Below are 12,894 nucleotides of genomic sequence, written 5' to 3'. Positions count from 1 at the left end.
ACTTAATACCTGCATGTTGTTCAATAGTCCTCTTTACTTTGAGTAAAATAGTTTTAAGTTGTATAAAAGTTTAAAATAATATTTTCAACAGCAGGTACATCATTTAGTATTGGATGAAAAACCTGAAACTTTAATCAATCGCTTTATATCTGTGTAAAAGCTTTAAAACAAACCTTTCTCCAGTTGAATAACTTTTTTTCAATTAATGCTTGAACTGACAATACAAGAACATCATAACAAAGTCACACAGATCTTTAAAAAGTGCAATAATTTACATAGTCATAAGAAAAAATATCTAAAACCACATACAAATACAAATAATACCATTAGAAAGAAAGGGAAAAATATTAATACAATTAAAGTATTATTATTATTAATAATAATAATAATAAAATTACTAAATTAAACAAATAAATGAAATTAGAATGACACATTAACAAATAACTGTAAGGAAAGGAACTAAAATCGAAAATCTTCTTTAAATACATCTGCATAATATTTCAGGAATCTTAGATTTTTTTAATTCTTAATAAGATAAAGTGATTTTAGGAGGGAAATAAATTCTATTCTAAAAATGAACAAAGGATGGGTAATTATTTGTGAATTTTTGTTTGTGAATGTAAAATTTGCCATATAAGATAAAAAAAAATGTATGATGCGTTCCAGATATTTAGCTTTTGGGTTATTATAATAAAAATTGTCTTTTAGATTAAAGCAATTCACAGCATTGGCAGAAGCAGATATATGAGAATTTAGAAGTAACCAAAATTGCTTGGATATTGGACAATCAAAAAACATATGTAGTAGTGCAGGGGTGGCCAACCCTGTTCCTGGAGAGCCACCTTCCTGCATATATTGCCTTAACAACTTTATTAAATTCATTAGGAGAAGTTGGAAAAAAGTGCTTGTTTGATGATGCAGGAAACATTCTTTCGTGAACCATTTATAACCTACCAAAGGATCCAATTAATATTATTTTTAAACCAACTTTGGAAAAATAATTATTTGTTTTTGTTTGTAATATCTCGGTTATTCCATAAGAATAATCGGTAGGGAGAAAAATTGTGAACATAACCAAGCTTCCAAACAAGCAGACATTGCTGGTGGAATTTAGACAAAGCTAAAGATAGCTTGTAGGGAAGACATTTAAGAAGAAACAAAAGACTACAGATTTTGTCAAAAAAATTGTTGGGAATAAAAAAAACAAATAGAAATTGGATTGGTTAGGCATCTCTTAATCCAATTAATTTAAAAATGTTTATGGTGTCAGAAAAATCTAACAAATTTACACTCCCTCTGCTTTACTATTAGAATTAACTTCCTTTTTCAATTTATGAGGTTTGTTCTTCCAGATAAATTTTAGGAAAACAGTGTTAATTTATTTGCCCACTTTGTTTTCAACAAATAAAGATAAAGTCGGATATACAAAATGAGAAAGACCCTCTGCCTTGAACTCTTCCATATAATGACAGGTACCATTGTAGCCAGCAATTAAGAATATTTTTAATTTTGCTGATCCTAGACACAAAAATTCAAGTGCTGTCTCACTAAAAGATTTTTAATAACAAAAACACATAAATATTTAATTGTGGATTTATCAGGAATATCTTCTATATATTCATAATTCAAATTATGAACAGGCATTATCTCACATTTGGAGATATTCAGCTTTAGACCAGAAACACTTGAGATGTCAGAAATTAAATTTAAAGCCTTTGATACGTTTGAGTCATCTTTTAGAAATAAAGTGGTGTCATCTGCCAATTGTGAAATCTTAATCTTCCTCTCAAAAACAGAAATTTCTTACAAATCTTGATTTTGCACAATGCTTAAGGATAGAAACTCTGTAACTAATAAAAATAAAAAGGAAGAGATTGGACAGTCCTGCCTAATACCACACAAAATATCAAATCCATTAGAAGTGTCACGGGTAGAAGAAGGAGTGAACTCAAGTGCAGAATACAAAGTGTTTATTAAGGAGAAAGTCTTTGCAAAGGAACAAAAAACCCAATCGGGTGAGTGCCGGGGGAGTGCCGTGGAAAAACAGTCCAGAAACAAACGGGAGACTCGTTCACTGGCAGCCCTGGACACAAATATGGGGTGAGTAACAGACCGTTATACACACACACCAACGAAAACAGACTGACAAACATGAAGGGAAATGACGTGCTATAAATAGGAACAAAGGGATGAGAAACAGGTGGAGCGAATTACTCCGATGACTTGTGAATACTAGAAAAGCAGGTGACTGAAGGTAATCTGTAACATTGAACTGGAGAGAGTGAGAACACAAGGTACGGTGACAAGAAGTATTAAAATTAACAATCACTTAACTATTGATTCCTTTATAAAACAAAGCCATAGTGTTAACAAAAGTTTCCCCAAATCCAAATAACCTCAATGCTTTAAACAGAAACGTGCTCAACCGTATCAAAGGCTTTATAAAAATCAAGAAAAAGAATGAGACCATCTGAATGAATAGAATCAGCATAATCGAGCAAATCCAAAACTAATCTTATGTTATTAGAAACATGGCGGCCTTTTATAAACCCAGACTGAGTTTCAGAAATAATAGAATCAAGATTTGTTTTTAATCTGTTGGCAAAGTCTTTTTTTGTTTAGTTTTTTTGCTACTCACATTTGCAGTCATGACATGAGACATTTCTCCTTCGTTTTCCACTTCACACAACATCTGCTATCTCTCTCACATACAAAGACATTCAGTATTTGAAGTTGATCAAAACTTTTAATATGAACATTTGAACACAATTTTAAAATTTATATAATAAACTAAGACTAAGTGTTTAAAGCAGAAAATCCCAAAATTCTAAAATGTATAACAAATAATCTGATGAGTGTTTTGAGCTAAAACTTTACAGACACATTCTGGAAACACAAAAGACTCATCTTAAATCTTGAAAAGGGGTAAAATAGGTGCCCTTTAAGTAAAAAGTACCCATTACTACTACATGTTTTAGTTTCACTAACTGGGTCATTATCACTATAAAGTGCCTTTGATGTCCCACAAGATTGAAGCAGTCCTATATGAACATAATGCGAAATAACATTCTGATGTTTTTGATTAATTGATAGAGTTTACATACATATCAAAATCTCTGGATGCCAAATGTAGAAAGACGCTATAAATGCATGTATAGTAAGAAGGCTAGTTTCAAAGACTAACTAAAAATACAATTTTAAAGGATACAAAAGTTTGGATAAAAGCATTTTTAGGAGAACTGGTACAGTCAATGCAAAACACTTCATAAGTATACTTCATGGCAGTGGATTCAGACTGAATACAGAAAAGAGCAGTTGGGGAAATATTATTATTAGGCTGAGCAAGTTTGTGATTTAGTGGAGAACCGTTATTAGTAGAGACTTCACCAACTTTATTATAAGAGGAATGTATTTAAAACTTCTAGCATTCTGTCACTTAAATATATTCCAAAAACTCACGCATACAGGTAAAGAAATCCGAGATCTATTAGTAATTGAGGGAATGTCTTTGTTTGACATGTACTGAGAAGATTTGAGCAGTCGAATATAAAATAATGTAAAAAAAAAAAAACTTCTGGGCCAGGCTTGACTGAAGGTATTATACAATCAGGGATTGCACAGAAACAATGTTATATTCCTCTGAAGAGACTGAAGAAGACAAATGAATCTTCTGTCCAGAAATGTTTCCCTCTGTTGTCAAGAGACTGTTTAAGGAACAGGCAGCCAATCAGCTATCGCCGAGCGCCTACAGGCAGTCAATCAGCTTTCTCTAAGCCACATACAGGCAGCCAATCAGCTTTCGCTGATCAGCGTTCAGGCAAATATCCCGCTCATGGTGCTCTGTCCGGGGCGGAGAGAGGTTAAAGAATTTAAATATCTAGCAGGTACACATGGAAAAATCATATTGAGAAAGTGGAAAAGAAGTGAAGGAAAACTTTAAATGCAATGAGGGCATTAGCAGGCAAAGAATGGGGAGCAGAGAGATCATTATTGCTCACAGTGTATAAGGCTTTTAAGATTGGTACTTAATTTTGGGTGTATGATATATGCGGCAGCATCAAAGACCATTTTCAAAAGACTATATAGGATTCAATATAGAGCACTTCGAATGTGTATAGGAGCTGTAAAATCAACACCGATTAATGCTTTGATTGTGGAAACAAATGAATTACCATTATATCTGCGTAGGGAGAAATTGGCGCTGGCGTATTGGTCATCTATTAAAAGCTATACTGGAGAGAACATTGTAAAATAATCTTTAATAGATTGTTGGGAGTATACTAATAATAGAGGAAGAGGATTTGGATGGAATATACATAATATAGCAAAAAAAAATAAAAATAAAACACCAAGTATTAAATATAGTGGGTAATAAAAGCCCAGTATGGAGTGAAGTCCCCTTATGGATAATACCTGAAGTTGAAATCAATCTTGAGATCTTGGACAAAAGAAATGAATGGGAGGAATCAGGTACTATAAGCCAAATGTGTATAAGCTTATAGCTGGAAAATACACAAATGTATACTGATGGATCTAAAGACCCAGATAAGGGGTTACAAGAATAGGAGCCTGTGTTCCTGATTTGGAAGTATTTTCTAAAAAAATAACAACATCAGAACTGTCAATATATTCTGCTGAACAGGTTACTATCATTGTGGGACTTGTGTGGATAGATAAACTTATCCACTTGTGTGGATAGGTGGAAAATAACTAAGATAAGAAACTTTGGTTATTTATAGTGGTTTAGAAATCATCTGGTTGGTGTGTTAGCTAATGCAGGACCAGCTGTGGACAATCATAGCACATGATCCTCTCAAAAGTAGTTTATAAATAAACCATGTCAATGAACAGCCAAACTACATGAACAAGCTGCCGTTTAGAATATACCCGTGTTTGTGTGGGCAAGGCCTCAATGTTGAGGACTCTGCTCTCCATTGTGAAGCTTCATGTGAGTGTTGAGGCTTCTTTTACAATTAAAGCCCTTTCCACACTCACTGCATCTTAAACGCTCTACCAAATGAGTCTTCATGTGGTTCTTAATGGAGTCTTTGTGTGTGAGACTCTTTCCACACTGATCACATGTGAACACTATAGTTCCAGTGTGACCATTCATGTGATTCATGAGGCTAGCTTTGGCTCTGAAGCTCTTTCCACACTGAGCACATGCAAACGGCTTCTCTCCAGTGTGAGTTCTCATGTGGTTATTGAATGTGCTTTTATATGGGAAACATTTACCACAATCAGTGCATCTGTAAGGTTTCTCTCCAGTGTGAGTTCTCTTATGGTTATCGAGTGTGTTTTTATGCGTAAAGCTTTTACCACATTCTGTGCATGTGTAAGGTTTCTCTCCATTGTGACTTCTCCTGTGGTTATTGAATGTGCTTTTATGTGTGAAACTTTTACCACACTCTGTGCATCTGTAAGGTTTCTCTCCAGTGTGAATTCTCCTGTGGCTATTGAATGTGGTTTTATATGGGAAACATTTACCACAATCAGTGCATCTGTAAGGTTTCTCTCCAGTGTGAGTTCTCTTATGGTTATCGAGTGTGTTTTTATGCGTAAAGCTTTTACCACATTCTGTGCATGTGTAAGGTTTCTCTCCAGTGTGAATTCTCCTGTGGTTATTGAATGTGCTTTTATGTGGGAAACTTTGACCACATTCTGTGCATGTGTAAGGTTTCTCTCCAGCGTGAATCCTCATGTGGATGTTAAGGTTGTGTTTTTTAGCAAAACCTTTCCCACACTGTGTGCAAGTAAAAATTCTTCCTTCATTGTGAGTTCTCATGTGAACTTCAAGGTTGCTATTTTGCGTAAAACTCTTTCCACACTGTTGGCATTTGTACGGCCTCACTCCAATGTGAATTCTCATGTGGGCTTTAAAGCCATGAATTTTAGGAAAACTCTTTCCACACTGTTTGCAGGTGTAAAGTTTCTCCCTATTGTGAACATCAAGCTTTGGCTTTTGACTGAAACTCTTTCTACACTGGTTACTGCTGAAATTACACATAGATTTGGATTTCCGAGGTCTTCCGTGTGATGAAGTCTTTTTAGTCAGTGTGGGTTTTTCATCAGTCGTTATGTCTTGATGTTTCTCTTCCATTTCATTCCATTGATGAGTCTCTTCTTTCAGCACCATCAGGTCTTAAAAAACAAAAACAAATGAACTTTTAGAATGAAGCCACAAAGCGACAAGCATGAAGTGGATGTTTCACCCACAAATAAAAATGACCTTACCATTTACTCTGTGTCATGTGGTTTTAAACATTTCCTTTCTTCTGGAACACAAAGAAAGCCAGAGTTTTTTCCATAAGATCTTCTTTTGTGTTTAACAGGACCAAGAAACTCGTAAAGATTTAAAACCACACGAGGGACAATAAATAGTAAGGCTATTTTAATTTCTGCATCAACAATCCCTTTAAAGGATTCCTATTATAAAACCTTTTTTACAAGATGTAAAATAAGTCTTCCCAGAATGTGTCTGAGGTTTCAGCTCAAAATCAGATCATATACCTTACAGAAGATTTAATTTTGGGGGTCAGAGGAAAACCAAGCTGTATTTGTGCCTGTGGCTTTAAATGTAAATGATCAAATGCACTCGCTCTGGATTACTCATGCTGTGGGTTGTGCATTTTCCACTGGATTTAAACATTTGTAACTTGCTTGGAAGACCCGATTGAGACAATTCCTGCATGTTCATGGCAAGTACGCATAAATTACGCTTATTTTTGTGAGTTTGCATTCTTGTATATAACTTATATAACAAATATTTCCCAGTACTGGGTTGCCGCTGGAGGGGCATCCACTGTTTAAAATAAATGCTGGATAAGTTGGTTGGTCATTCCGCTGTGGTGACCCCTAACGAATAAAGGGACTAAGCCGAAGGAAAATTAATAAATGGACATATGCAAATGATTAATGTCAGGTTTGCTGTAAACTGGAGTGATGAGGAGATGGCAAGATGACATACTTTGCAACTTGTTTTCATTCATTTCAAGTGTTTACACTTAATGATCCTCGAGCCTGAGGCTCTCTCCCATTTGCAAGGCGAAAGGGAAGTTTGAGCTCGGGTAGATCTTGAGAACTCGTCTGCTGTAGTAGCTAATAAACAGAAAGTGATTGCTCTTAGTAAGATAATTACTTACTAAGAGCATGTCTATGGTGCCGATTTGGATTAGTCAATTAACTTAAGTTGCATGTTTTTTGACAGTGAAAGGAAACCGGGGAACCTGGAAGAAACCCACGTGAGCACCAGGAGAATGTGTAAACTCTGCACAGAAACGTCAGCTGGCTTGGTAACGACTAGTAACCTTCTTGCTATGAGGCAACAGTGCTAACCTCTGGGCTTTTGTGCCACCGACCTAGAAAAGGAGAAGGAGTAGGGGTGGAAGGGGGGATTTTTCTAAACGAAGATGGCTGTGATATGGAATTTAGGGTATTTATGTGGTTTAGGAATCGTCTGATTGATGAATCCTAAATTAAATAATGCGAGATCAACCGCAAGCAATCATAAGCACGTGAAATAAGTTTATAAACAAACTTCACTTGTACTTGTCTTTGTTTTCTTGGCTTTGTGCAAGTTCCTGATGCTTAGTTGAAGACCTACGTTATTACATTTTATATACCCGACAAGATGCAGAAATGACATCTAAAAAGGTGACCTTATGTTTGTCCAATCAGGGACAGTGACAACGGAAATATACAAATAATAATTTTAACCCGGGGATTTGCGAATATGAAACGTCTGGTAATTAACACCCAGGTATAGCATGAGCAGTGTGGATGGTGACTACAGACAACCCAGGATTGTTTAACTAGGGTTAGAATGACCCAGGGTTAACAATTTCAAGTAAGAAAATGCCTAAGAATACTCAGCATCAGCTCTCAGGATAACAGGAGTACATGGACATGTACAGTGACATACAAAAATTGTCATTCGTAGCGGTGACCTGGGGTCTGTTCTTCGTACCGCACTTAAATAATCTTAGATAATTTGGCAGATCCTGGATCTTTTAATCTTGATAACTGATCTCTGGCTAATTTGGTTCTGTAAACAAGTTTGTGAATCAGGTTAAAATGTCTGTATGAACTGATCTGAGATGGCTGCATGTGTTGAGAAGGACAGATCTATCGATCCTCGAAATCATGATCAACAAAGTAACGATTGGCTGATGGCACAGCAGCGTAATGACATCATCTGATTAATATTCAATTATCCAAGTGAGCAAAATTACATAAAATTAGCAGTAAATGGTTTGTTAAACATGACATGCAATAACTTTACACATTTGTTATAAGCTGCAGGCTTTTATGAGTCAAGAGTATTCATCATGTATTTCAATGCATATCAATGTATTTAGGTCTACATTTAGAGAAAACTTTATTAATTATAGTAGCCTATGCCTACTTATTTTTTTTAATCAGCGTAAAGAATAACTGTATAAATTAATTTTGCATGAAAAAAGCATTTTCATATCGGTAATGGTGTCAATCACCGGCATATTAGTGGTCAAAACACGTGCATGACTGCATAAATTATTACCCCTTTTTAAAAAAAAAGTCAAATATTGTGCATGTACACGTTTGTATCTACAAAGATTATATTTTAAAAAAATCTATTTGAACCCTTAGGTGGCAGTCTTTCTACTTTAATTTTGGAGAGCAGATTGCATAAGTTTTATTAGTATATATTTTTTTCTAATCCCAGGTAGGTTTGAGCTACCAGAACTGTTGCCATGACAAGTCTCAGATGAGTTTTAAAGATTGAAACAATCATTGATAACCAAAACCAAAGCCAAAAATAACCAAATCCAGCTAATTGAGTAATCCACGTATGAAGAACGGACCCCAGATCTCATGCTATCATTTTGGAACTTTCAATTCAGTTGCCTTTTGGAGAATTGACCATGAATAATAAATAGCAGAAAACGGCCACACTACTCTACAAACTAGTGTGTTCATGACTATAAAAAAAAAGTCTCATGTGCACGGGACTTTACACTATTTTTAGGATCTAAAAATTCATTCTTTAAAAAAAAGTCTCTAGCAAAAAGATTCCAATGGCAGCGCCTGCTGGTACGTGAAGAATGATCAATACTGACAAACTTCACACTCAAATTTTTGCATATCATCAGCATGCTGTACTCCATTTCTTAATCAGCAAAATACATTTTTAAACTAGTTTGTTGGCCAGTTGTAGTCAGTGCAATGCTAAACGGTATTGTTCCACTATAATTTGTTTGTTTTGCCTCACTTCGTCCCACAGCAACATCATTGAGTTTAGAAAACTGTACAATGTTTTATAATAATTCATTTTTTTGTGTCCATTGTATCCAGCATATTTAAAGTTAGGGCATCCACAATTTCTGACATACTTTGAACCAGGGTTAAATTTTTGACTTATGAAGGGCTAAAAGGCTAAGGAATTTTTCAAATACCCCAGATGGAAAAGAGTTTTATTTGCCCTGTATATAATTATATTATTTAATAGTTATTATATTATTTAATAATATATTATATAATTATATTATTTAATATTATTAAAAATAAATAAATACATTTAATAATAAAATAATAAATTAATATAAAAAATACAGTATTTTATATATTTCTTAGTAAAAGTTTTTAATAAAAGTTTTATTCAAAAGAAAAAGTTTTATTCAAATGAATTGTTGGTGATTGTATGAGTTTTAACCAGATTGGGTAGCAGAACATGCACAAAGGAAAATTAAGGCTTCTGTAAAAAGATTTTAAGACCTACAACACAATATTTCAGTAAATTTAAGATTTTTTTGGCCTAAAATATAGATTTGGGAAAAATAAGGGAATTGTGATCAATGTGACATATGCAAATTAAAAGTACTAAGCCAACACCATCACCGTAATAGCAGATATCTTCTATGAGAATACTGTAGGTCAAATATCGTCATCTCAGTTAAACTTTTTTCATTTATTGTTTTTATTTATTTTATATAGCGCCAGTTCTCAAGGACACTTCACAAACAGTAGAAGAACAAGAAAAGCAATAACCTTAAAAAGGTAGAGAAAATGGGAGACTAATAATACATAAAATAATGAAAAAAGACATGAGAACAAGTGACGAAAGAAACTCATTCCTGTCTTTCAATGAGTGCTTATGTGCATTTAGGAGAACTAGGCAGCACACTCAGGGCTGCAAGATGGATTTAATTTAATATTCTTATTATTAAAATATATCTGAATAAGGATCAAATGACTGAGTTGGTCTTTGAGAATGAAAACCAACCTGTTTGTTCCTGCAGATCTTCCTGTTTGACTGTGAATGTTTCTTCAATCCTCACATCTTCACTCTCCTCTTTAATAAACGCCATCTTTATAACAGTGTGGAGATCAGTCGCTTCAGCAGGAGTTTTTCTCTGTGTTTGGACACTTTATCCTGTTTAAAATGAACAAAACAATAAAAATGTCCCGTTTAAAATAAATAAAACAATAAACAGAAACAAAATAACTTCTCTTCAACACTTGCTTCAACAGTTTCTTTATATGAGAGTCATTAACAAACAGAAATCAGATAAGTCTGAGCAAGAAACAATAGACACAAATGAGCCGATTAAGACTAGTACTCCATTTCTTATATATAGTGATGTATACTTTGAATAGAATGACATTATGCTATTTAATAAATTTTACTAAAACACTTATTACACACTTTACTGTTGCTGTATTCAAACTTTAACAAATGTTGTTAATTATTTTCTTTGTTTTATTTATTTAATTGTCTGCTTACAGCAACGCTGTAGCACTTATTTGCACAAGACAAGAATTTCCTCTTGGAAACAAATAAAGTTTATCCTATCTTATTCAAACAATAGACCTTACTGTGAGTAAAATAATACTTCTTCGTATTAACGGTTAAAATAATATTGTCAACAGCAGGTACATCTAGTATTAAACGAACACACTGAACTTTTAATCAGTTGGTTTATATCTGTGTACAAGCTTTAAAACAAACCTTTCTCCAGTAGAATCACAGTGTGGGAGCGGCGCTGCCTTATGACGTCACACCACCATGCCACAATAAAAGTCTCCCACCCCCCCCCCCCCCCCCATTTATTCGTTTTCGTGACTTATTGATACATATCTCCCTCGTTTTCCACTTTATACTTTATCTGCTTTCTGTTTTGTACTTGTAAGACCATTATTTATGTTCATTGAATAAACCCATTTACCCCCACTAGATCTTTGCCTTCAGATAGGTTGGTAAAAGGTTGCATTTTCTTTAAATGATTGCATTTCTTCATCCATAGCTTTAACCCACATTCACTTGCATTCACTGATGTTACCACCTCTTTGTATGTTTGAATGGGGAAACATCAAATTCTCCAAAATTACCTGCCAGGTTCCAACCTATATATGTAATAGGTTGAAACTTATTTGGGCTACAGTCCATTTGTCAGGATAAAAACAATATTTATAACCAAATAAACAAACAAACAAACAAAAAAACTAAACAGTTGTAAAGAAACTTTTTAAAATGACTGAAGAACTTAATACAACATTAATGTTCCTGCATCCACACCTATTTACATTTTATAATGTTAGCATTCAGATATTAGTGTAAATTCAGAATGTGCAACTTACCTTTTCAGTCTTCAATGAAGAAGTTGGATGAGAAATTGCCTCAGTGGGTTTTTCTTTGTAGGTTGTTGTTGGTAATAATCCCAATGTAGGAATCTAAAATTGTAGTTTGTCCTCCAAAGTTGTTTTCTTATAGAAAAATAAGCCAATGAAGATTCTTTTAGGAACCCAGAATATATAGATACAACCCTGCTGAGCTACTGGATCTGGAATGTGATTGGATAAGACTCAATTGGCCCCCATTAATGCTAGTATAAAGATGCAAATGAGCAGTGGAGAGCAGTGAAGACTCAAGACACATTACTGTAGAGGATGGGAAGTTCAGCAGCTTTACAAACCAGTTTTACAGAGAAATAATGTTGTATTGGGAAAATAAGTTGACTTTAGCCATCTTCATTTGTTTTGTTGCTGTTGTTTTATAGGACTTTTGATGAAAGCTTTTTTTTATTTTGGCTGCTGCATTTTGTAGTTAATGTCGATACACTTATGATATGTAACACATTTCAATTTATTTTTTCCCAAGCCTGGTTAAAAGGTAATGCAAGAGTTGTGTGTTGTTTTTGCAGAAGCTTCTCAGAGTCTCTTGGCTGAATATTTGTTTAAAGATGCAAATGAGCATTGAAGACTCAGTCCATACCGATTTATCAATACACACAACTATATTCACTTATATAATAGTTATAGAAGATTTATACTATTAAACTGTGATATATTATCCTTCGTTGAAAGAAACAATTTCTAAACTTCACAGTGAAGTTTTATTCATGTTAAGTTTAGTCAATATATTGACATGAGCTAACTATTAGCAGTGTTTTAGTTATTTATTTATCACTGAACTTGTTCTTTATGTGAGTTTAGAGTCCTTTATTTCTCTTAAAGCACATGCAGCTCATTACTGACTTTTGTAATAGTCAACACACTCTTAACAGATCAATTATTTCCTTTCAAAAATGTCTCTAGATTTTAACTATTAAAATGTAACTTGTTTCTGTGCCAATTTTTTTCTTTTTTTGCCTCTTATTCACCTGGTATGTATTAAAGATGTTTTTCCCTTTATTTATTACTTGTGTTTGTGCACACAAATATGCATAGACATTCACAAAAGCATATATAAGATACCATGTGACAAAACTTTTTCCTTTTAACACAGTAAAGCTATCAGATACTGTGATGCATCTAAATATTTATAATCAGAAAATAATTACATCTCAAGTTAAATTATTGTATAGGCAGTTTATACAGAATAATTCAATGACAAGAGTTCACTTTCATATCTACACA

At 33.9% G+C, this 12,894-nt stretch overlaps 1 protein-coding gene across 4 annotated transcripts; it reads right to left on the bottom strand.

Moving 5' to 3' along the window:
* Positions 1-1,953: 1,953 nt before the first annotated feature.
* On the bottom strand, positions 1,954-11,832 carry LOC103909914 (uncharacterized). Of its 4 annotated transcripts, none has more exons than XM_073948539.1 (3): positions 11,617-11,832; positions 10,262-10,411; positions 1,954-6,141 (listed from the first exon to the last, which is right to left on the bottom strand). In XM_073948539.1, exons 2-3 carry the CDS (start codon positions 10,344-10,346, stop codon positions 4,910-4,912), a joined length of 1,317 nt encoding a protein of 438 aa, XP_073804640.1. In that variant the 5' UTR covers positions 10,347-10,411; positions 11,617-11,832; the 3' UTR covers positions 1,954-4,909. The 4 variants fall into 4 exon arrangements, with proteins under 4 accessions (XP_073804640.1, XP_073804642.1, XP_073804641.1 ...); XM_073948541.1 differs by lacking the exon at positions 11,617-11,832 and adding an exon at positions 10,855-11,030; XM_073948540.1 differs by lacking the exon at positions 11,617-11,832 and adding an exon at positions 10,943-11,030.
* Positions 11,833-12,894: the final 1,062 nt, after the last annotated feature.

Source organism: Danio rerio, chromosome 4 (assembly GCF_049306965.1).
Source record: "Danio rerio strain Tuebingen ecotype United States chromosome 4, GRCz12tu, whole genome shotgun sequence".
NCBI lineage: Eukaryota > Metazoa > Chordata > Actinopteri > Cypriniformes > Danionidae > Danio > Danio rerio.
The sequence above is the reverse complement of the archived record's forward strand: the minus strand, read 5'-3'. Positions and strand labels throughout refer to the sequence as shown.